Source organism: Pteropus medius, unplaced genomic scaffold (assembly GCF_902729225.1).
Source record: "Pteropus medius unplaced genomic scaffold, Ma_sr-lr_union100, whole genome shotgun sequence".
NCBI classification, from domain to species: domain Eukaryota; kingdom Metazoa; phylum Chordata; class Mammalia; order Chiroptera; family Pteropodidae; genus Pteropus; species Pteropus medius.
This window is the reverse complement of record NW_024344377.1, coordinates 3,209,929-3,235,632: the sequence shown is the minus strand read 5'-3', so window position 1 is coordinate 3,235,632 and position 25,704 is coordinate 3,209,929. Positions and strand designations below refer to the sequence as shown.

Sequence of the window (25,704 nt, the reverse complement as noted above, 5' to 3'; positions counted from 1 at the left end):
TTCTGTGAAGGTATACACACCATGTAATATAGATTCTAAAATACGTAGTCTAAAGAAACACGGTGCTGGTCAAAATTAGGCTTTTGGGCTTGTTTTGTCATATCTCAACTAGTATGTATTACTTTAGTACAGGAGTGGCAAACTTTTTCTGAAAAGGCCAATTAATAAATATTTTAGGCTTTGCAGGCCATGTGGGCCTTATTGCATCTACACAGCTCTGCCACTGTAGTGTGAGAGCATCTGCAGACAGTAGATAAACAAATGGGCATAGCTGTGTTTCAATAAAACTGTTTATAAAAACAGGCAGTGTGCAGGGATTGGTGCATGAGCTGTGGTTTGCTAACCCTTGCTCCAGTGTTTGTGCTTTGGTTTCTCCTATTACACCATTTAAAATAGGATTTTACTTGGACAATTACATACTTCATATTTGTTTTATTGTCTTACAAAATTACAAAATGAATGTACTCATGAATCCGAATGAAATAATCAGAGTAAAATAGTAGATTTAACTTGGAGATGTTCCTATATGTGGTATGTATGAATCCAACAAATCAAGGAGAAGAATTTGGAGGAAAGGTTTTAAAGTTTTATATTGACAAATTACTTCTCCACGTGGGGTTTAGTGCCCTGGCGAGTTCTGAAGATATCACAAGGTTTTGGAGCCTCAGTAGATACAAAACTGCTGGACATCAGATATTCATAGCCTCTGAGATCAGAGACGGCCTGCTTCCCCCAGTCCTTGGTCTGGCTCACGTTCTATTCCAGGACGGACTTTGAGTTCTCTTCTAATTTGGTAGAAGGTAACGAGGCTCATTAGGTTAGAAAGGTCACGAATTTCTTTGGCAAGTTCGCGATGACAAAAAGGATATCTAGAATGCTGCCGTTTAATTAAGAAAACCCGAACAACTTTCCAGCTTGTAGTTATTCGTGTATTTCTTTCATAGGGGAGATGCCTCAAGTTGACCATTTGGTGTTCATGGTACATGGCATTGGACCTGTGTGTGACTTGCGCTTTAGAAGCATTATTGAATGTGGTAAGTGTTAGTCATTTTATTTTATGGAGTGATTGGAGAGCTTTTGGAAGGACTTTTTAAATGTTCATTTTTTTTTAGATAGCTTTTAGGTGTATACTACTGGCTGAGGGACTATAAGGGGAAATTTAAATGATCACTGGGTATTATTAATTTGTACTTGATTTGTTCTTATGACATGTATAACTCATGAAATTCTAGACTGCAAAGAATTAGATGGGATCTTGGAAATAATTTAGTCTTTCTGGCAGCCTCTGCCTGAGCACTTCCAGCAACTAGGAACACCTACATATATTGAACTGATTTATAGTGAACTGGTTGTGAGAAGTTGTTTAATGGAAGTATGAATCTGCCTGGTTTACATAAATTTTTGAAGTTTATGTCTGTATAATAGTTCATATTTACTGACTACTCGGTATGTGCCAAGTATCTTGCATGTATTGTATTATTTAACCCTTAAAACCTTGAAGTGTAGGTGCCATTATTGTCATCCCTACTATTGGGCGAGAAACTGAGGTCCAGATACTAAGTTAAGCTGCCCCGTATCACTGAGGTCCGTGGGTTTTGGAGCAGGTAGCTTGATTCCAGAGTCTGCGCCCACAATGCGTGCTGCCTGTATGTGGTAGTTCAACGTTTTTCAGTCATTTATATGTTTCTCTAAAATAATGAAAAATTTAAAGAATTTTCTAAACATTAAGTTTATTATTTTGGGGCTAAATCCTTATTTTTTTTCTTGAAAAGTTTGTGTTGTAAAAATCCTGGCATAGTTGAGGTAATTGCTAACTACCTATCAAACTAGGACAATTTAATTAATTTGTTGTTTTTCCTGATTTTTTTTTAAGTGGATGATTTTAGGGTGGTTTCTCTCAAATTGCTCCAGACCCATTTCAAGAAATCTTTAGACGATCAGAAAATAAGCAGAGTGGAGTTCCTTCCGGTTCACTGGCATAGTTCCCTGGGTGGGGATGCCACTGGTGTCGACAGGTTTGTGGATTTTGATAATCTGTTTTTCAGATTAGTCCAACTTAGATTTAAAATTTAAACTATAAAGTAGTTTATTATGACTCAACAAATGTATTTAAATTTTTAAAAATATTTCAGTTACAGTTGACATATAATATTAGTTTCAGGTTTACAGCATAGTGATTAGACATTTATATTCTTACGAAGTGCTCTCACCATGATAAATCTAGTACCCACCTGGCATCATATGTGGTTATTACAATATTATTGGCTATATTCCCTGTGCTGTTCTTTACATCCCCATGGCTGTTTCTATAACTGGCAATTCATGCATCTTAATCCCTTCCCCTTTTTTCACCCATCCCTCCAATCCCCCTTTCATCTGGCAACCATCAAAATATTCTTAGTATCTATGAGTTTGTTTTTATTTTGTTTATTTTTTAGATTCCACATATAAGCGAAATCTTATAGTATTTGTCTTTTTTTGTCTGATTTATTTCACTTAGCGTAATACTCTCTAGGTCAACTCATGTTGTCACAAATAGCAAGATTTCATTTTTTTATGGCTGAGTAATATTCCACTTAGATATGTACCACGTCTTCTTTATCCATTCATCTTTGATGGAAACTTTCGTTACTTTTATATCTTGGCTGTTGGACAAATGTATTTTTTAATTTTAATTTTATACCTGTTCTGTCACATTAAATACTGGCTGTTAAGTTTTTATGCTGCTTTTCTGCGTGCGTGTGTGTGAGCACATGCACACATGTATGTATATATGTATTCCTGTTGTAAATGTTTAAGAGAATCTAGGAAATTTATGCTGGTTTTAAAATACTAATATACAGAGGTTTAGATAGAGGGCTGCCCGGTACATTGCGGGATGTTTAGCAGCATCCCTGTCCTCTACCCGCTAGATAACAGTAGCACATTCCTCCCCCTAAAGTGACAAGCAAAAATGTCTAGTCATCGTCAGATGTCCCCTGGGTGTAAAACCTCCCCTGGTTTAGATGATTGTTTCTCAGTGGAGACTCTTTTGGCAAGACAATTCTTTGTCATGTCAGCTTTGTAGGATGGTTAGTATCTGTAGTCTAAATACCACTAAATGCCCACAGCACTCACCAGGCAATGTGACAACTAAAAATGTCCCAACTCAATTTTGAATGCTCCCAACTGAGAACCACAGATTTTGGTAATTTTTTTTTTGAAGTTTAGGTAATATTGATGCTGGGACACAGGGCTAATAACATCCGAATTTTAGTGAACGCCAAGTTTCAAGGCACATGGTTTAATAAAACTTCTCCTACAAACAGCATTCCCTCCATGCCGCGCCCTGTTACGAGGGTATTTTCTTTCCCTGTCCATGAATGTCCACGAACTCCGCTGTGGCCATCCTCATCAGGAAGAATTTTTATCCCATTAAGCCCCTTTCTTACTTCTCGCTACATGTCTGTTGTCCTTTCTACCCACGAGTTTGGTCTGGTATCTTGATTTCCAATAAATTGGAAGAATAGACTTTCTTCTTTAAAAATTAAAATATTTTCATAGGCCTTAATTTGTAATTCTTCAGAGAATCCAAAAGTCGTATTAGAGATACAGGCACAGTCAGCAGCTGTTTTGCTTTATTTTGATTTATTTGTAACTGTCTACAAAATCAAATCATAATTAGTCTGTGGGAGATTTTTTTTTTTAATTTTTATGAGTTTATTTGAACCAAACTGATGACATGCCAGGAAGCAAGATCTCATATTCTCTGTGTGATGGTTTTTTACTCAATGTATTTTCAGAATTCAAAGTCTAAACTTTAAAAAAATACATAGATTTAAGGTGGCTACCAACTGAACATACTGTTTTTTTCTTTTGAACAGGAATATTAAGAAAATCACTTTACCAAGTATTGGTCGTTTTCGTCACTTTACCAATGAAACCTTGCTAGATATTTTATTTTACAATAGCCCCACCTACTGTCAGACCATTGTGGAAAAAGTGGGAATGGAGATAAACCGTCTGCACGCACTCTTTATGAGTCGGAACCCAGACTTCAAAGGAGGGGTCTCTGTTGCTGGTCACAGTTTAGGTAAAACTGTTAAACAGCCACATTTTAAACACAATTTTTGTTGCGTCATCACTGCTTTCTTTGTGGGTGACATTGTTAGTGCAAGATTGAGAATTACACACTTTAAGTTTTATAAAAGGCAGAAACAAATGCTTTGAGTTTATATTTTACCTTTGCTATATCCACCTTTCATATTACCTAGGAATGCTTTATATTTTAATTTTTTCTGCTATTTGGTAAAACCAGGATCTTGATGATCAGATCTTGATTAATATCTAAGTTTTGTATAACGTCTGCCCAGGGAGTTTGAAAAAAAAAAAAGTAGAACGTATTTAGTGTTATAAAAAACACATAGTACATTAAAAAGCAAAATGCTAACTTCTCTTTTAGGTTCTTTAATATTGTTTGACATCCTGTCTAATCAGCAAGATTTGACTTTATCCAAGTCTTCTGAGGCTTTTGCTGTTGCTAATGGAGCTGTGAAACAACCACATTTTCAGGAAAAGCAGGTATGGCCCAATTAACATTTAGATTTAGAGTTGGAGCTGAACAGTTTTCCAAAATCTCAACTGTTTCTGTATATCAGAATACACCAAGGTTTTCAAGTGTAACAATCATATAGCTCGTTGTTATGGGAGCATGAATGATTTGTTTCTATGCTTTTTCAGAATATGTAAAGCTTTGAGTGGCAAACTACTAAAAAGTGAACAGAATTGTTTAAGATTTTTTTGTGATCAGGAGAGTTTTTATGGGCGTTTTTCTGAGTTTTGTAATGTTCTCCAACTTCTTTTTAAAGATGTCTGAAGAGCCAAAGCTGATATTGGATGAGTCTTGTGACCTTGATGTTGAAAATGAAGAAGTCCTAACTTTGCAAGAAACTCTGGAAGCACTTAGCCTCTCTGAATATGTTAGCACTTTTGAAAAGGAAAAGATCGACATGGAATCTCTGGTACTGATGATAGTTCGATTTATTTTTGTTTAAAATTGTTTTTTCTGTGTATAAATCAAAAATTAAGAATGATTTTAACACTCTTACATCATAATACATTCTAGATAAAGCAGAGACTTAAATGTTTAAAAAATTGAATAACACAGGATAATTAAAAAAAAAAAAATCTGGGAAGGTTTTTTTAAGTGTGACACAAAACCCAGAAGCCCTAAAAGAAAAAAATTGTGTAGCAAGAGACTCCATAAATAACATATAAAAGCCAATAATAGATTAAGAAGAATATTTGGAATACATATTACAGACAAGGGCTTATTTCCTTACTATTCAGAGCTTCTACAAGTTAACTATCCAAGTTAACACAGTGGGAAAATAGGAAAAGAGTAAGAACAAATGATGTACAAAAAAGAAAATAACAAATGGCTTCTTATATCAAAACTCCTAAGGGAAATGCAAATTAAAAGTGCAGTGAAATTATTTTTAACCTATCAGTTTGGCAAGAACAAAGAGTTTGATAATATACTGTGTGTCCAGGATGAGAGGCAACAGGCACTGTTACACATGGTTGTTAAGAGTGTAAATTGGTACTACCTCTCTGGACGGCAGTTTGGCAGTATCTTTTATAATAAAAAATATATACCCTTTGTTCCACTATATTCACTGCCAGGAGTATTTTCTGTAGAGATACACTCACACAAGAATATGTACAAGGATACTCACTGCCGCACTGTTTGTAACAGCAAAAACCTTAGAAACACCTTTCATGTCCACTAGTAGGGCACCAGTGAAGCCATTTATGGTGCATCTACATAATGGTGTACCCTGCAGCTGTTGAGTGAAGCAGTGTCAGAGACACTGGTGTGTAATGATCTCTTAGATAACATTATGTGAAAAGACCAAAGTTCACTCCTGTTTTCATAGGAGGACGGACACACACACACACACGGATGCTGTGTATACAGAAGATATCTCTCTCTGGAAGGAGAGCAAATTGCCAGGAGTTGCTGCTGAGAGAGCCGGGTGGTTGGGACAGGAGTGGAGGGGAGAGCCTTCATTATGGCAGATTTTGAATTTTGTACAATGTACATATATTTTCTGTTAAAAAGTTAATGAAATGGTTTGATGTGGAGGCCTAAGATTTTACAGCCTAAATTACTCTATGATTTAAAAACAAATAACAATAACTTCTAAAATAATTGACTAGATCTTAGATTGCTTTAGATGATATGGTTTTTTTATAATTTCCTTTTTTCTGTTTTAGTTCATCTGTCACTCAGCTGATTAATTGATTAATTAATGTGCTTGTTTGTTTTTTTTTAAAGCTTATGTGTACTGTTGACGACTTGAAGGAAATGGGAATACCCCTGGGACCCAGAAAGAAGATAGCTAACTTCGTAAAACATAAAGCAGTCAAACTGGTAACGATCATCTCTGCCTCAAAAGAAAACCAAACTCATCTGTGACTAGCCTGTTTACATTTTGGAAATTTTTAATGCCATCATGGTTAGGGCAGCTAGTGTGCTCCCTGCCCCAGGACACAGCAGTGGAGTTGATGGAAGCCCAGTCTTGGGAGTCAGCCAGAACTGGAATTAAATTTTAGTTAGGGCAACTGACCATCCGGTTTCTCAGGACTGAGAAAATTCTCAAGATGAAGAACTTTCAGTTTTAAAATGGGAATTTTCCATTGCAAAATCTAGGTAAATCCTGGACAAATAGATGAGTCAGTCACCCTAATTTCCAGTTCATACCCTTGTTAACTACATATTCATGAACAATTTGCTTAACTTTTCTGATGCTTGGTTTGCTTCATTTCTAAAATGGGAGTGATAATAGCTTTCTTATAGGATTGGAGTGAAGATGAAGTAATTCATTTGAAAATTAGCACCTAATAAATGTTAGCTCATTTTCTCTCTTCCCAGTCCTTCTCACCTTCTAAAGAACACGCACAAATCTCATTAACTAATAACCAAAAAACAAAAATTCTTTACAAAACAAAGTAACAACAGCAATAACTAAAAAGCATTTAAAAAGAAATAAAACATTTGGGAAAAACTCCCTTTTATTTAATTTTCATTTATTAAGTTAATTTTACAAAGATTTTAAAAAATAATTAGAAAAATTAGGTAGCACTTAGGGTGGCTCTTTTTTTTGTCATTAACGTGGTCTTCGTTGACCCATCTCTGACCTTCTGCGATTCTGGTTTGCGTTACTTCTTTGGAACTTAACCAGCCGATTTCTTTATACATAGTTTGACTATAGTCGTAGATCTGAGTGTTGTGATTAGCTTAAGCAATGGAGTTATTCGACATTTTATAAATGTATCTTTTCGGTGAGGCACTGTGCTCAATTCTTAGGATTTGGAGATGAACTGAGGGTTTTGTGTCTAGTTAGAGGGAGAGATTTGACCACAGGTGGTGACACATGAGTCTTATAACAGAGTGCTGTCCACTCTGTCAGCGCCAGATGAGGGTGGCAGTCTGGCCTGGGGAGAAGGGGTTGGGGCTGGTAAGAGAAGACGTCCCGCGGAGACAGGGTCAGGGGAAGTGGCCTTCCTGCGTGGGCGCATGTTTTGCAGCTGGACCAGCAGGTGAGCTGAGAGTATGGCAGGGCAGAGGTCCTGAAGGCCCACGTTGCAGCTGTGGAAGTTTGCATTTTCTCTTGTAAGGGAGTGACTCTCAGACATCTCATGGCCATGAAAGTNTTTTTTTTTAATGCCTACTGCACCTAGTCTTAGGTGGTCTCCCATCCAAGTACTAACCGGGCCCGACCCTGCTCAGCTTCCGAGATCAGATGGGATCGGGCATGTTTAGGGTGGCATGGCCATAGATAAATGAACTTTTGAACATACTGGCTCTTTCCTGGTTTTTCCATTAACATTTACTTTCTTTTGCTATTGGCTAGGGCCTACTGGCTCAGTGGAGTACCAAAAGGAAAAGAAATAATTGGAGCAAATCTTATCTGTTATCAACTTGATTTTTTTAAATTAAAACCATTTACTTAGTGTGTGGATGGGCCGCAGTTTCGTTGTGGCGGTAGTGACTGCCTGGTTCGGTTTATAAAGGGACATTGTTGGCGAGCCACCGCTGTGGGGCGGCAGGGCCGCAGGGGCAGGTCTGTGATGGAGTCTGCGTTCTCGGGAGCTCACTGGGTGACGGTGTGGAGGTGGAAGGGCCTGAAGTAGGCGGCAGTGACTCCGCAAGAGAAGATGGGGAATAAGAGGAAATTGGAAAGAAGGGTGAAACTCAAAGGCATTTTAGACGCGGAGCAGTGTTTTTGAGAGTCGATTGGTGTGATGAAGGGATGATGGAGGTTAAGAGTTGTGAAAGAGGTTACTAGTTTTGGCGGTTAAGTTTCATCTCATTTTTCCTGTGTATAGAATCATATAATTGCAGTTTACAAGAGCGCTTCATCTCCCTTGAGCCTCACGGCAACTCCGTGAGGTGTTACACGCTCATGAGCATGGTGGTCAAACTGAAACCAGGACACAAGTGTGCGTACTCCACGTGCAAGCACGTTTGTCTCCATGTGCACACCAGTGAAGCACAGGCCTGTACAAACCAAAAAAGAGAAACGAGAAGCTGTGTTTTCAGGCCCTGCAGCATGTCCTTGATTTTATTCTGCAATAAAAGGAAAAAAAAATCTAGAAAAGTATTGTTCTTGAAAATTTTCTGGAAGAAGCCTGGTTTATATACTGTTGTTGCTTGGATTATAAATTATGGCATTATAAGAATATTTTGAAAGGAGTGAAAATCTATAAAGTGATCTTATTTTTGAAATTCAAAAATAATTGCCTCTGAGTGGACCATGACATTTTCTCAGCTGTGTTGCCATTGATCGCTCTACATTTTTCATAGATAACAAGGTACTGCCAGATCAATAATAGGATAATATGGTGTGTCCTATTGATTTAATGTAACTGACATAATGGGACCAAAATTAGCCAATTATTTTGTAATGATGAGATCAAGTATTTGTTGTCTGAGAGCTGCCCCCTCCCCCTTTTCTAAACCATCTTGGTGATTTTCATTTGAAAAGGAATAGTTTTTAGTGTTGGGAATATTGATAGTCAAGTATGTGTATGTTGGTTCACTTTGTTTTAAAATTACCGCACGTGTCTAGGGGAGACAAAACAGTTTGCAATAGAACACTTTATGTTCTATATAGATAGCTCTCAGCAGTTTCATATGTTAAGTTCTCTGAATATAACGGGACGTACTTCTGAGTGAGAAAGCACATTTACACTGAAGAGTTCCGAACATGTTCTTCATTTTTGGGTTTAGGTTTAATCTTGTGCTGCCCCCAAAGAGCGGAGGTAACCAAACCCTCCAGAATGTCAAGGGTGGAGTCAGTTCCACGCTGGCTGGCAGAGAGTTTCCTTTTTTTTCTATACTGCCTGTTAAATGAACTGATTGGACTTGCTTCCTGATTTCCTAGTATTTGGAATTCATTAATAGATAAGACCGATTTGGCCAGCTGCTTTGTCTAGGCACTGTCGATAGCTGTTTAAACTGGACTTACGCAGTCATTCAAGCCTGGGGAACGAGGGTCACTTGGAACACTTGCTTGTGGGAAGTGGACAGCTCCACCCATGACAGCTGTTCACATCCCCTGACCTTTGGCTGCTGTATCAGGGTGTGGTCACAAACTAATGTGAGTGGGTTTCATGTTTTTACAGAGATGTCCTGTTCTGTGGATGCTCCCAAAGCTTTTCCTGACTTATTTATGAAATGCATAGATCTTAAGTGTTTGGAGCAGTTTTGACAACTTTTTGTAATTGTCAAAACTTACTTTTGTTTAGATGTATTCACCACCAAAACAGGAAATAAAAGCCACTCAGGTGGTTCCCTCGCCTCTTTCCAGTCTGCTCCTCCCGCTGTACAACCTCTTTTCTGATTTCTATCACTGTTGAAATTTTGCCTGTTGTAGAAGTTCACATAAATGGAATGAACACTGTGTACTCTTTCGTATCTGGCTGCTTTTACTCAAAGTAACGTTTTTGAGATTCACCAAATTGTATCATTTGCAGTTCATTCCTTTTTATTTCTGAGTAGTTATTCCATTGTATGAATCTGCCATAATGTGCATATCCATCCTTCCCAAAATGCTTTTGAGGAAAACTTGTCAGTGGCTCCATGCAATCATAATGGGTATAAACATGTGTGTATTTTAAAATTATATAGTACTTCTAAACGGTCTGTCTAAAGTTGAGATCTTAAAGGATGAAATTGGCATCTTTTACTTTTTAATATTAAAATTTTAAATTATGTAGAAAAATAGTACAGATGGCATAATGATAGCCAATATTTAGATTTAATTGTAGCCCGACTGTTCTACTGTATTTGTTCATTGCCTCTTAACCTTTTTATCTTAAGAATTCTAAAGTAAATTATAGATATCATGACATTTCTTCCCTAAATATTTAGTACGTGTTTCTAAAAAGGACATTTCTCTGATAACTATGGTGTCATTATTGTGCCTAAGAAATTATTAAACATTTCTCAATATTGAGATAGCATGTTTCGTAGTGGTAGCTGATAACTGAACTTTTTTTCCTCAGGTTATCTTATGAAATTTTGGTATTTCATAGGAACAGAAAAAAGCAGCATCAGAAAAGAAGGCAGTGATGGCGGCTTCGACAAAAGGACCAGAGGAGAGCGCGCAGAAAGCTAAGGAAGTGGCTTCTCTCCCCTTGGAGTCTAACGAGACCAAGAGGAGGCCCCCGGTGGGGGCTCGCGTTTCTTCGGTGCGTGTCGACTATGAGTCCTTCGCAGTCGGCACCGGACAGGTACGTTTGCCTGGTGACCAGGGCTGCGTGTTTTATGCTGGAGTAACATATCTTTATTATTTGGGTTGGCTTTAAATTCTTTAAATATTTATTCAGCATTTATTGGGGGTGGTGGTAGATAACACTGGTTTGATAAAAAAAAAATGTATGCTTCTTTTATAATTAAAATAAAGGATTGAACATGTACTGGACATATCATCTGATTTTCAAAATTGTCTTGATTTCAGTTTTCCACCACTCAATTTTATAGCATTCGGCTCTCATTACCACTGGCAACAGAAGTGGTGATAGAGAAAATTGTGTTCAGAATATACTTAAGTTTCTATGAGAGAAACTTGCTGCCTTCGGCCAACTTATATGTTTCTAGTACTCACAGTTCTTCCCTTGGGGAAAAATTTCTATAAAAATCCACCAAAGTAGTTGATAATGCTATATTTAATAATGTAGCTTAATAATTGTTTCTCAACTGCTTAGAAGTATTAAAAATCTTTTTAGACGTCATTTTCAGTACATTTACAGTTGTGTGTATAAGGCTCCATTGTCACAAGTGAGTTCATGACTGATTTAAATAAGGCAGGTAATGGAACTAGATGTTTGCTGTAGCTTGCTCAAGCTTTTAGGCCCAGTTCATTCATAAAGATTGCATCTTTTAAATGTCTCTTTTTTGAAAACATGATCAAACTTGAACAGACACTAGCAAATAAAGGGCAGATATTTCCTTACCTAACTGTGAAGGATCAGAGTGTAGGAAATTTGTGGAAATGAGGCTCCGTGCCAACAGGATGCTTTACCTACGTGCCTCTCTCTGTGAGTTGGCCTTCTCCATGAAACTGGAGTCATGGGGTGTTGGTGGCTGTGGGTTCCTCTTACAGCTTTATAACCACAGAGGAAAAGGAATCTATCCCCCTAATAGGTCCACTTAGGAAAATTTCAAGAAGAGATTTTACTTGACTTGGTTTAAGTCAGAAGTTCATTTGGGACCAATCCTTGTTGCCTGGGGAATGAGATGCAGGTTGACTGATCCAGCCCAGATCACATGCCCCCTCCACGGTGGGTGGGGCTAGAGGGCAGGTGGGATCTGTTACCCAAACGGTTTTCGGGCAGTTCAAACAATAGAAGCAGTGTGCATCTTTCATTGCCAGAAGCCAAGAAATACTGATTAAGCAGAAAAAGAACTAACCACCATTAGCTGCTTAGAGTGGAGCCAGGATTCAAACCCAGGCAATTTGATTCTAGAGTCACAGTTTTAACCACTGTTACAACCAATAAGTGCAATATTTACCATATGCCATATAGATTATGGTATATAGTAAGTAGAAGTATAACCAGAAGATATAATAATCTATAAAGATTTTAAAGAGAAATTTTTTAGCCCTTTTACGCTAGCAATAGCTGTCTGTGACAGTGGTTGTAAGTACCATAAGCCACACTTTGAGGTACATTGTCTGTGTGGGATGCTTTTAATTAGTGCAATTCCAGGAACTTTTGAAGCTTTTGAATTTTGTATTATGTGACATTGGAACAATCATTTTTAATTTATTTTTATTTTTTGTAGGTTTCCGTTGTTTACAGCTCATTAGATTTTGAACCAGAGATTTTCTTTGCATTGGGATCTCCAATTGGTATGTTTCTCACTATTCGAGGAGTGGATCGGATAGATGAGAATTACAAGCTTCCTACCTGTAAGGGATTCTTCAATATTTATCATCCAGTGAGTGAACTGAATTAACTTCCTATTTTGAAGAAGATGAAAAACTTATACTCTTTATCCTAATAATAAATTCTCAGATTCTTATTTCTTAGGAATTAATATTGATCTGGATTTCGTACAGCTCAGCTCTCTTTCCTGATAGATACAATCTGATACTTTCCAATAAACTTTTCTACCAGAAAGCCTTGGTTGAAGGAAATGATCCTGTTGCTTTGCTTGCAAAGTAATTTTACCCAGACTTGAAAGTCTTCTTATAATTTCCAGTATTTGAATAGGTGTGGAAAAAGTCAAAATATCTGGTTTTCCAGTTATTTGTTTTCTCACCCAACTAAGGTGTATAACTCAAAATAAAACATCTTTTTATAAATTTCCAATTCTTCTGTTCACAGCTTGATCCAGTGGCATATAGATTGGAACCTATGATTGTTCCAGATTTGGATCTAAAAGCAGTTCTCATTCCACATCACAAAGGCAGAAAAAGACTTCATTTAGGTAAAAAGAAAATATTATAAAAACTTGTTTCCTTCCTCCCTTTTTGTATTTTTTATATTTTTGCTGTCATTTGTAATGAATTACAGAAATTTTAACAGTAAATCCTTTTTTACAGAATTAATGTTATTTAAGTGCCTACTATGTTCAGAACTTGTGTACTAAATATTTGGAGGAACTGTAAAGAAAGTTGAGAATGAGTTCCTTCTCCTTGATAACATTCTAATTTTTGAGCTAATTAGGAGTGGGGAGAAGATGGTAGTAAAGTGACATGAAGCGTAGATTTTGATAGAGTTTGGTTATGATTTTTGGAATTGGGAAGCAGAATAACATTTGAACCAGTGACCAAACCATCAAGAAATAAATTTGGTGCTATCTGCCTCAAGCAAGCTCTATTTCCTTGCTAAATAGACAAGCTTTTCCTATTTAAAAAAAAAAAAAAACTATTAAACACATGGATCAATGATAATTCCAAGTGGGGTTGAGGTTGCTCTTATGTCTGTTAATGACGTATATTACTTATCCAAAGGTTTTTAAAAGGAGGAAAAATGAGCATGCCCTCATATTTATGTTTTTTTTCGTTTTAACTTTGTGGGGCCACTCTTTTACAATAAGAAAAAGCACATGAAGGTGCTTCCATTTTTATGATATTTGAACTCCTATTTTTTTTGGCGAGAGGAAATTTATAGATTTTGGCTAGATCAAGTTTAGTTATTACAAAAAAAACAGGAACAAGACTCCTCAGAACATTTTAACGTATCGAAGGTTTTGGGTTGAGATACTCCATATATATAACAGCTAAGAGAAGACTGAGAGGTCTTGCCCTGCCTGAGAATGGCGTTAACTTTCAGTTTTTGTGGTGCAGAAGCTCACCCAGTGACTAATAACATGATGTGCTGTCTCAATCTCTTTAGAGTTGAAAGAAAGTCTCTCGCGCATGGGATCTGATTTGAAGCAGGGTTTTATTAGCTCTCTGAAAAGTGCTTGGCAGACATTAAATGAGTTTGCCCGTGCTCATACCTCTTCAACTCAATTGCAAGAAGAATTGGAGAAGGTAGCCAATCAAATCAAAGAAGAAGAAGAAAAGCAAGTAGTTGAAGGTAAATTTGACATTTGAGGCGTTTTCTAGTACAAATGTTACGTGAACATTAGCACTTGTGAATTATTTAATGATGCTTTCCATTCTAGTCTTTTTTGTTAAAATGTGGAGGCTCTTCCTATAAAGGAAAATCTTTTATGATAAACAATATGTCAATATGCATGTTATCTTTTTTCACTAGATTTTTGTCTGGTAGTTGCTGAAGGTTTTACTCTGCAAGGTTGAAATGTTATCGAGATTTTCTTGTCGTCAGAATGGAATATCAGAGTTGAGAATCAAGTTTGTATTCAGGCATTTGAAAGACTCACTCTGAGAAATTGCTTCCTGCTGTTGTTAACTGTGTTGTTATAGACTTTAATGCAATGTCAGGTCATTGTGCCATGATGTTTTTTGACTTTTTCAGATTCTAATTCTATTTCCTTTCTTTCTACAATGCTCTCTCACTCCTTTTCTTCAAAACTTCTATCAGCTCGTTGGCTCTTTCTCCTCTCTCTGGGGTGACCAGCCCCTCTTCCCCTGGCTCTTTGAAGGAATGGGAAGTGAGCCTGGTAGCTCCCCAGGTTGCTACGTGTGTCCAGCGATATTCTCATTGAGCCCAGAATGTCAGCTAAAGTCAGAAGGATAATGATTAAGTGATTGACTTTGATATTGAAATGGTTTAAATTCTAGCAGAAAAGATTGTTGAAAGTCCAGATTTTTCCAAGGATGAGGACTACTTAGGAAAGGTTGGAATGCTAAACGGAGGTCGTCGAATTGACTACGTTCTTCAAGAAAAGCCGATAGAGAGTTTTAATGAATACCTTTTCGCTCTTCAGAGTCATTTATGCTATTGGTGAGTATCTTCATCTTTGACAACATTCTGTGGCCTTCAGGTGTTAGCACAGGCTGCAGTTTTAGTTTTAGTGAGACTCTTTTTGCTGATTTATCATTCGTTACAGAATATTAATTTGAATGCCTGTAAATTAAAAATCAGTATCCCCCCCACCCCCCCCGTTAGTTACCCACAAGATGGCAGTATGTCATCTGCCTTTGACCAAAGGTGTTTGGTAGTTACACACTGTTTCTGTAGCGATGCCTTTCCCAAAATGGGAGTGCTGGGGACTTAGAAAAGCCATCTTCTCATGTATCCGCTCTTGCCAGGGAGGACTGCAGCAAGGCTGTTTTGGGGCTAAGCGGTATCTATCCAGTTTTTAAGGACAGCTTCGAGATGACACTACTTTAGTTTCATTTGCCCTTTTTAAATAGAGTTGAATAGAGCAAAAGCTGCATTTTCTACCTTTATGCATAGAGATTAATTTCTACTAATTGTCTCTTAAGTAAATGTGCTTTTTTTTTGGATAGGGAATCTGAAGATACTGCCTTGTTATTACTTAAAGAGATTTATCGAACAATGAACGTTAGTCCAGAACAGCCCCAGCATTGATTGGACTTCAGTTTCTCTGTGAGTTTATCTTTATCGTGTGTACGAATTCTGAATGTTTTATTTTAAAGTCTTTTTTATAAAATCGATGTTAACTATAATTTTCACTTTTTTCTTCTTCCTCTACCCAGAGGAAATACCCTTTTTTTCTTTATTAAAAGTTCAGAATAGAGACAGCTAAGGTGGGGAATCTTCTAATTCTGCATAGAATTTGAATTCTTTTAGTTTTAGTTTCTTTTTAAAAGAGATTCCCCGGAACATCAGCTGGGAATTTCTTTGGTTGTGGTTAACAGAACCCAAGGCACAATACGTTAAACAAACAGGTTAATTTTTCTTAGGTAACAGGACGGGTTCATTTTCCGAATGATGCCACCAGATCCCCAGGTTGTTTTCATCCTCTCACCTGTGTGTTGGCTCTTGCTGCCGCATAATTATAGGGTGGCTCCCGTAATTCCAGACGTTCACGGCATGAATAAGGGCAAAAGACAGTACTGGTTATATCTGCCCCTTTTAATTAGGAGAGCAGAATCATGTCCAAAAATGTACTCATACCTCTTGACTAAGCCTGTGTCGCATGTCTCCCCCCAACCCCAAACTACATGAAAGATTGCAGAAGTGATGCTGTAAGCATTTCCAGGCTTTATAGAGGGAAAGAATAGAGAAGGGCATTAACATATGATGGACGAGCCAGCCTGCAAGTCGGCCACACTCTATTCCTGACTGTCCTGTGACACCTGACACCTACCTGTTTTTCCTTACTAGAGTATGCATCACTTTAAAAAATCGGTAATGTGTTTTTTAAAAAGTTAGAAATGTTAAAGCCTTTGAAAGAGTAAAACACAAAGTGGTGAGCTCTAAATTGCTGAAATCAAAAGTAGTTCCTGGTACTTTCTCATTTTTCTAATAATAAATGGTAAGTTCAGTCTCTGCTTTATTTTCGAGAAGTAACCACTTTTAGTAGGATTTTCTTAGACAAATATGCCTGTGCATATCCAATCAAATATGTGTATACTTTAAAACAAAGGCACCTCATTGAATATATTGTTCTGTAATTTGATGTTTTCTGTCAGCCATATTGCTAGCACAGTTTTCCATATTTGCTTGTGTGAATCTTTTTCATTCTCTAATAGTTACAAAGTAATCCATCATGTGGCTGTATCCCACCTTAATTAGCCAGTTTCCCGTTCATAGCCATTTAGATCACTTCTTAATATATATTAAAAGGAATATGTAATAGAGTGGGTAAGAGGTCTAAAAAGCCATTTTATAATCAGACTCTTGAAACAGTTTTATCAGTTCTTACCATTTCTGACATTCCAGTGTTAAAATGAACTGATTATAATGTCAAAAGCTATCACAGTCTAAATTTTCAGTTATAAAATAGTCATTCAATTGGTCGACAAATATTTATTGAGTACCTACTGAGTGCCAGACACCAGTTTTCATGCTGGGGATACGTGGTGAACAAGTGTGCATTTTTTACCTTCAAGGACATCACAGCAGGTCCTCGAGTGATGTTGCTTTGTTCATCACCATTTCATTATAACGTCGATGAGATGCTGTAGTAACTTAACTCCTTTTTTATGTTAGTTAGCCTATGGGAAAACTGGTTTTGTTATACTTCGTTTTGTCTCAGTTCTAAGAACCTATCCAAGAATGTTAAGCGAGAACTTACTGTATCTCCCACTGGGAGGAGGTTGACAGTAAGTCTGTATTCTGACCCGTAAGTAAATTTCAGTTATCAATACGTTCTGTGGAGAAGATAAGAATTTGTGGAGAGTGACCAGGACTGGGGTGGCTTCTGGGAAGGCTGTGCTGAGTTGATGACATTTGGGTTGAAATTCGATGAGAAGGAGGTGGACATCTGAAGGTAAGGGGAAGAACAGTCAGGCAGAAAGAAGAGCAGCTGCATAGGTCGTGAAATGGGAAAGGGTATGCCATGTAGAGGGACAGAAGGCAGCCCCATATAGCAGAGGGTCGTACACGAAGGGAAGAATGGAGGGAGATGAGTGAGTCACCGTGGGGTGTGAGGGGAAGAAGGGGTAAGGGCGACTCTTGGGATTTTGATGTGAGCAGCTGGGTAGATGGCGGCCCCTTTTCCTGGGAAGGCTTGTGAAGGGAGCAGGGGTTTGGGGGATGGAGGGAATGGGGATTCAGTAGTTCTGCTTTATCAAGTCAGTCATCGATGATGTTGGTCTGAAGTTCAGAAGAAAGCTCAGCTAAAGACAGCTTTAGAGTCATCCGTATATACCTGCCATTTGAAGCCACAGCCTGGGCGAGATCGCCTGGAAGGTGGAAAGAGGAGGGGTCTGTGGAGAGGGGGCTGGAGAGGAAAAAGAAAATCCAGGGGCTTGTGATCTCAGGTAGGCCGAGAGAAGACTGCTTCAAGGAGAGAGCCGTCATGTTAGGTGCTGCTGACGATAAATGCTGGTTGTTGCTGAGACGTCAAGTAAAAAAAGGAGGACCAAGAATTGGCCATTAGCTCGAAGAGGACGTAGCACATCATTGGTGACCTTGAGCAGAGCTGTGTTTATGTCATGGCAGAGGGAATGTGGGCTGGGGAGAGGTCAGGGGTCAGGGAGGAAAGAGCTTTTCTGTGAAGGGGACCGGGAATAAGACGGGGACGTTTTATTATAATAAGATGTGTTTGTTTGCTAATCGCAGCGATCCAGTATTGAATGAGAAATTGATAATGGGAGAGCAAAAGGAGGGGGTACTTGTCGAAGGAAAAACTTGGAAAGGCAGTGGGGGATGGGGCCAGGGCCAAGTGAAGCATTGTGCCTTAGAAAAGGAGCGGGGATGCATCTTCCATGGTACCAGAGGAAGGCAGAGTGGGCGCAGGTACAGACGGGTGGGTGGAGTTGGTGGTGGGAAGAGGAGCTTTTCTGGTTACATCGGCTTCCTCTCGAAAGGGTGTGAGTAAGGTCCCCGAGTGAGCCCAGGGCTGTGGGAGCCGTGAGGGGAGAAGAGCACGATACTCGTCCCAGAGGGTGGGGAAGGGAATTTGCCAGCCGGGTGGGGCGGGGCTCTGTGGCAGGCTCGGACGCCTGTTTGATATTCTGGCCAGAAATTTGGAGTGAGCACCGTGAGCACAGCAGCCTGACTTCTTCTCTCTGGCCGTGTGCCGCTGCTTGGGTGAGGGTCAGATGTTTGGATTTATTAGGACTAGGGTTTTGCCAGGTAAGTAGGACAGGAAGAGAAAGACAAGGGAGCTGAGGAAGGTGATGGAGAGAGGAAGAAGCGAGAGGTCAGTGACAGGAGGAGGTCAGAGGAGGACCCTGACAAGTGCCCGGGGGATGGGTGGGGGTTCCACGCGGGGACCGCGAGGGCTCAGAGGTGCAATGCCGCGTCAGGGGACCCAGTCTGGGTGCTGTTACGCTCGGCTGGGCAAATGCTCTGTGTGCTTAAAAAGCCATCTAAAAATTATAAAGTAATAGTGCCTTGTACAGTACAGAAACCCTAGACAATACAGAAAAGAGCAAGAAGCAGCAGAAATCCCCTGTAATCTTGTCAGTTAAAAGTGCTAGAAGTTAACCCTGAACTTTTCTAGTATTTCATTTTATTTGTTATTTTGTAGCCTGTTTTTTTCCACTTAACAATGTATTGTGCGATTTTCCCACATCAGCCTGCAACATGTGTGGCTGTGAATTTATAATTTCTATCAGTTTATCTGAATGGGTTCCATATATGCGTGTGTATATATAGTTGGTCCGCCTTTTAAACACGACAGGAGTGGATTTCTCTCCTGCGCCTCATCCTCAGTTTCCCTGCCCAGAAGCCACCAGCGTTTCAAGTTCCGTGTATCTGCTACACACACACATAGGTGATTTTTTCCTTCTTAAAAGACAAATAATAGCGGAAGAGACAAACTGTTATTACCTTTGCATCTTTGGGTTTTCCACGCCCATCCACCCATCCGTCACCCACCCGTCACCCATCCGTTTAGTATTTGCGGAACGCATGTTAAGTGCCAGTTGCTGTTCTAGGCACTGAGGTTCACAGATCTTTCCTCTGGGGAGGGCAGACCGTGAGTAAACAGAATGTCAGATGGTGAAGACAGAGCAGTAGGTAAGGGGGAGGGGGAGCGCATTTGGAATGGGAGTGAGTTGCTATTGTATGTAAGATGGCAAAGGACACCCTCACTGATAAAGTGTCACTTGAGCAAGTGCCAGAGGGATATCTGGGGGAAGAAGATCATTTCAGGCAGAGAGGAGATTGTATGAGAACCTAGGATCTGCCTCGTTCTTTTTAGTGATAATATAGTGTTCCATTGACTGTTAAACCATGAGTTTTTAAACGAGCTGCTTGCTGTTAGATATTTAGGTTATTCTAATCCTTTACTATAAACAGTGCTTCAGTGATACATGATATTTAGTAGTTGCATTGTATTACATTTTATAGTTCTGTTTATTAAAATACTTAATTTATTTACCATTGTTGAGTGTATAGGTGATTTTCCAACGTTTAACTATTATAAATAATTCTGACATGTAGTTGTACATACTTTTTGTACATTTCTGACTGTTTGCTTGAGTTACATTCCTAAAAGCAGCATGTTAGATCTAAGAATATCGCACATTTTAAAGTGCTTTACTTCTGTACTTAATTGCTAAATTACATTTCAGGAAGGTTGGCTTAATTTGCATATCTACCACCAATATATGTGCTGATTTTTCTGCACCCTTGGCAACACTCAGTATTATTGTTTTTAAAAATTTTACCAATTCGATGGCCAGAAATTATTATCTCATTGTTTTATTTTACATTTCTATTACTAGTGAAATTGAGCTTTTTTGGTGTATTTAACTGGCTGTTTATATTTCTTCTGCCAGTTGTCTGCCTATTGACTTTGCTCATCTTTCTGGAGGTGTAGGGTGGGATATTGGGGTATTTTTATTTCTTAAAGTTCTTAAATGGTTTAATTTTTCATTTGACTTTATATTTAGAAGAATACGGTTTAGAGAGGGATTTAACTTTTTTCTTAAATAGTTAATCTTTTTTGCCTGTGCAGTTATCGAATAAGGTAACCTCTCATTGGTTTGATGTTTTAATAATACGTCATTGTTTGGCATTTTTTGTCATATACCGACATTTGTTCTGTAGGTTTTCTGACATCTCTTCTATGACTTATTTACCTGTCTTCCGTATTTCATTGACTTCAAATTATATATTTTCCGTAATTTAGCATGTTTAAATTTGGAATGCGTCTTAAAATCAGCTGTTTGCCTGGGTGAAAGTTGAGCTCTTCCCGAGGTGGTTCGCATTTTCTTTGGCCAGTCACTGGGGGGCACTGCCAACCCGAGTTTGCTTAAACTAATTTCTCTGAGATTTTCTTGGGCTATGCTGGTACTGTGAATTCAAACCAGAAAAAATTGCAGGCAGGACCGGGTGGGTATACCAGTTCAAATACCGAGGAACTTTTTTTCCTTCTTCTCTTCCCACCATCAGGGAACAGGTGTGCAGACTTCTTCGCTGTCCCTTCTGTGGCCAGGGATCTCTTTTTACTCGTCATTGAGGCCGTAGCTTTTTGGTGTCCCCGCTTTTTGTGAGGGTCTCTTTCTCCTTGTAGACACCCTATCCTGGGCATCTTTTCTTAGCATGCTACATAAAATAATGGTGTGCCTTATATATCACCTAATATGAAAAACTAAGGACCTTTCAGTTCACAATTTGTTTATTGTTCCTTGTTTTATTTCTTATACTTGGTTGTAAAAGTTTATAATATTGTACTCATGCTATAAAATATTTTAAAATATTAAGAATTCTTCTATACATGGTTTATTTAAGCGTAGATCAATTTTGCTGAATAATATTTTTTATGTTTATCTCATTTAATCCTTTTTAGAATTGTTCTATAAAAAGCCTCAGATTAACCTGACCAATATTTTCTTTTACGCTCCATACTCGTTTTGTTATGAAGATTACCATGCTGGTTAATCTCACAGAATGCTCCCTGCTGCCCTTTCGTCTCTTCCCTTAGGATGACGGCCTGTCTGAGGACTTGTGCTCACAGGGTTTCTTTTTCGGAGGCACTTTACAGTGTGTGTTTAGTACAGTGTAGCGTTTGGCAGTGTGTTCTTTTGCTTCAGAAAGGAACAACGATGCATTATTATATTGTTACTGTAAGTTTGTGAAGTTCACCAAGGATTTTTTTTTTTTTCTTTTAAAGACTTTCTTGTCTTTCCAGAAAGTCGCAGTATAAATTACATTGTTGAGAAAATCCTCAGAGGACATGCCCAGTTTGCTCCTGTGACGGATGACGGCAAAGTGATGCATCGACAGTTGCTCAGATGTAATTCTCAGACGTAGGGATTCATTTCAGAGAAAACATACAGAACAAACAGTGAAAGCAATCAGTACCACATTTGGACAGTACAGATGAGAAAATGTAATTATCAAAAAAGATGCAGCTAAAAATTCCTCAGATCAGTTTAGTTTTACAGATGTCAAAGTGTGATATCAACGAAGAAATCTTTGTAGCATGCAGACGGTTGTTTCTTTTTCTTGAAAACCTATTGTCAGTGGGCTGTTACACTTGTATTTTTTAAAATGTAGTATGTTCTTTTATTCAAGTATGGACTTCTCGAGAAACTATAGGAACACGACTTTTTAAAAAATGTATGTTCTGCTTTAAATATGAATTGTAGTTCTGAGCTGTTTTAACGCGGGGTCATTTTTATTTACGAGAAAGGAACTGAGATCGCTTAAGTTCCAAGTTGCATCTGAGGTTTTCGTGAAGCCTTTCAATTGGTTGCCGAGCACATATTTGAGGAAGAAGCGCATTGCTCCCGATTGCACAGAAGCCCTCTGGGGCGCCCTGGGACAGCCCGGGGTGCCCTCCCGGCGTGTCCACCCCGCCAGGACAGGGGCACAGGAGAGGTTTTCCTTTCCGGCGTCTGAGGGAGCTGTGCAGTCGACTCGTTGCCGAAGTTCCAATTAATGTGAGAACCAAACTTGAGTTTTTTTAGTTCTTGGTTTTTTTTTTTTTTTTGCTTTGTAACAATTTCACTTATACCAAAGTATTTAAAAGTATGAAATGTATTGCTTCTCAATCATAAATGTACTTCATGAAATGACTGTTCTGTAATATTTTACTTCATTTTACTGTGACTTCAAATTATCCTAAATATTTTCCTAATACTACATGGGAATGCTGATTTTTCTCCTTTTGTTATGCAGTAGAAACATTTTACACTGTTTACATAGTTCTCATGGAACATAGAATTTTTTAAAGCAACATACAATACACATTTTTTTGTGTATGTATTCTAATTAGTGTGAATAAAGCAGTAACATCAGTGCACTTTTTAAGCAGCAAACTTCTGTATTTCTCTTGTCTTCCTTAAAAGTGTTCCTATGAGTTTGGAGTATTTTCCTTTACACTGAGTGCCTGCTGTATATAGTTAATACATAGCATTCACTCCTAATAGAATCAGGACAGTAGAGTTTTAGAGCTGCAGTTGACACCAGACAACATATGTTCCACCAGCTCATCCCGTAGCCGAGGACAGGACCCTGCATGCCTCTCTTGGGCTGTTTCATGGCAGCCCTGGGCTGGAAGGCAGTTTCGCTGACTCCCTTCTGCCTTCATTTTTCTATGCTAGTACTACAACCTTTCATTTAATTTCCACCTAAATTCCCCAAACTCATGAAATTTAGAAACAAATGAAGGTTATTTATGTATATTTTAATAAAATTCAGTTTGATTTTTCAATTTACAATCGGTTTTGTGTGCATTATTCAGCCTGTGTCTCCTGAGTATTGGGTGGAGGACAAGGAACACTTGAACCAGGGTCCGTGGAAGAAACTTGTCCCAGCTGAATTCCAGGAATCCTGTGGTTTTAACGCTGGAGGAAACATGAAACAAATTTGTGGTGGCTGTCTGGATTTCGTATTTATGTTACTCTTCAATTTCAAAACAAAAAAAAAACCAACCCAACCGGGCAGTTAAGTCCCCTGAGGGCAGAGTCTCTCTTATTAGTGTATTGTCCTCTCTTGTGACCACCATGCCTAGCAGAATCCTCTCACATAGTATAAGGCACATTCCAAATATTCATTGAATGAAAGAATTTTAAAAATCAAAAACATAATTTAACACTTGGAAGAGACCTTGGAAGACCATGTAGATCAGTGGTTTGCAAACTTTTCAAGAGCAGCAGAACCTTTTTCAAGTGGAAACTTGCACCAAATGTCAGTATATAAGCTCACCGGGGGTACAGCAGCTGCACAAAGGGTGACCCCATTTCTCCCCAGGGACGGCTCATTGCCTCCCGGAAGCCTCCCGGCCCAGCCCCTAACCTGGGTTAGTGCCCTCGCTCTCCCCAGGTGGCTAGTTATTCTGAAAGGGTTTCATGTGCCGCGTCTGGGACAAAAATTAAAAGCTGTCAGTGTCTGGGATTGAAGGTCAGAGTCATGGTGAAGCCACCACTGCTGCCACCACTGCCCTGGCCCGGCGTGTTGGCCCGTGTGCAGCAAGGGGAGACTCTGTCTCAAGTCTGGCTGACCTGCGTGTGTCTCAACTCTCAAAACCAGAGTGCGGTGATAATGAACAGAGGCCACACAGATCATGTCGACTTTTGAGGTGAGTATGCCATCGGAAAGGCGCGATCGACCCAGATCCTTGAAGATGAGGAAGTTCGTGCGTAGATCCCACCGTCCTGGCGGGGATGCTGGCTCACAGCACATGGTCTGACGATAAACAGCTGCAGACCAGCGCTGTCCCAGAAACCGGGGCGACTGGCTGGCTGTTACCCTTGTTAGGTTTTTAGCACCTGAGGCATCAGCCACCTCGGTGCTGTACCTTAGTTGTTTACCGAGCGACGTGCTGGTGGCGACTTGGTCTCCCATGGAGATTTTGCCATCTGGGAAGAGTGTGAATTGAACTGCAGACACTAAATGTTTTGGTTTTCTTTTAAATTACCGTTCTCAGTGTAACAGTAAGTTGGCATCCTGGCTAAGCATGATTCGGTTCCCCAGGACTGGATCCTCTAAGGGGAGTTAGCAGAATTCGGTTCCTTTGGGCCGTGGTGCTGACACCATAGTCCTGCTGTTGTCCATCCCCCTGCAAAGCACTGGGTGGACTGTCAGCTGACTTGTCTCCTCGATGTTTCTATACTGTCGACAGATTATGGTTGTCCTGATATTTCACCTCTAAATCGAGCTTACTGAGAACTTGATCACATGACAAAGAGCTCTGGTGCCCACCTGCCCTTATTCCTCTCCAAGCTCTCCCTCTTAGCTGTGTTTCCTTGAGCACAATTTTTCCACCCATAACCTCTCTGCAAAGTGTTTTTTATTTTGGTCAGTTTCCTCTGTCATGAAATTCCTTGACCTCATAGAATTGTTTTGAGGCTTAAATGAAAATACGAGTAAAGTGCATATAACAGTGCTGGGCTCATAGTAAGTACTCAGAATGTTAGCTGATTATCGTTATTGTTACTGGTTTTTCACCATGAGCACTCAGGTCCAGGGAGACGCGGGCCTTCGTTGCCAGGTCACGGCCACTTCCTGTCCTCCCCGTCTTGTACGTGGGCCATGTGTCTTACAGCTGAGAACTGCCAGAGAGAGGCTGGGCATCTGGTCAGAGGCCTGGGTGTTTGCAGGGGTGTGGGCATGGAAGCCGGGTGTCGGGGGGAGGTGCAGGCCTCTGGGCATGAGGAGCAGGAACCAGCTGGGGTGGGGCCGGGGGCCGGGACGGCACTGCTTATTCGCCTGTCTTGTGCAGTCCATGGGACTCAGAAAACACCTTCAAATAACTTCTACGCGCCCTGATTCTCTAAGCTCATCTGGGGACAAGTGTCAATAAAATATGTTTTTCCTTCCTAAATTCTGCCCTCTATTCTCTCTGATTTTTATTTTTCTGTTTTAAAACATCAGCTCTACGGCAGATTTTCCCAAATGTATTGGCCCCACAGAACACTTTATAAATGACTCAACGTTGACGTTAGTGGGAAGCTCGTGAGATGACGCAGCCGCTTCATGTCATGCTTCTGCCCTCGGCGTCTGGCCAGTGAAGGGGTCTGGGCAGCATACATACCACAGTTAATTCACAATATGCGCTCAGTGTGTGAAATTGTATGACGACATATGACATAGACCGGGACTATCAAGTGTTGCAGGAAGCGACACCCGACAGAAGAAACTGTACGCTCAGACAGCTTTGGTAGAGGAAGGAGAATTTATTGGCCGGTGGAGCTTGTGGGG

At 39.4% G+C, this 25,704-nt stretch overlaps 1 protein-coding gene and 1 pseudogene across 3 annotated transcripts in view; one reads left to right on the top strand and one right to left on the bottom strand.

Annotated features, from left to right (window-relative positions):
- The window catches only part of SEC23IP (SEC23 interacting protein), a 34,264-nt gene extending 11,444 nt beyond the window's left edge, over positions 1 to 22,820 (top strand). Inside the window, exons 7-19 of one of the 3 annotated variants that reach the window (XM_039870850.1) lie at positions 945 to 1,034; positions 1,874 to 2,015; positions 3,864 to 4,072; positions 4,442 to 4,560; positions 4,848 to 5,000; positions 6,320 to 6,415; positions 10,585 to 10,782; positions 12,338 to 12,493; positions 12,883 to 12,985; positions 13,897 to 14,082; positions 14,754 to 14,913; positions 15,423 to 15,522; positions 21,689 to 22,820. In XM_039870850.1, the coding sequence (XP_039726784.1) occupies positions 945 to 1,034; positions 1,874 to 2,015; positions 3,864 to 4,072; positions 4,442 to 4,560; positions 4,848 to 5,000; positions 6,320 to 6,415; positions 10,585 to 10,782; positions 12,338 to 12,493; positions 12,883 to 12,985; positions 13,897 to 14,082; positions 14,754 to 14,913; positions 15,423 to 15,504 (1,694 nt within the window). In that variant the 3' untranslated portion in view covers positions 15,505 to 15,522; positions 21,689 to 22,820. Of the gene's footprint in view, positions 1 to 944; positions 1,035 to 1,873; positions 2,016 to 3,863; positions 4,073 to 4,441; positions 4,561 to 4,847; positions 5,001 to 6,319; positions 6,416 to 10,584; positions 10,783 to 12,337; positions 12,494 to 12,882; positions 12,986 to 13,896; positions 14,083 to 14,750; positions 14,914 to 15,422; positions 15,523 to 21,670 lie in introns of all 3 variants that reach the window. The other 2 variants (XM_039870848.1, XM_039870849.1) reach the window with 2 other exon arrangements.
- Positions 7,710 to 7,825, bottom strand: LOC120608920 (uncharacterized; annotated as a pseudogene).
- Positions 22,821 to 25,704: the final 2,884 nt, after the last annotated feature.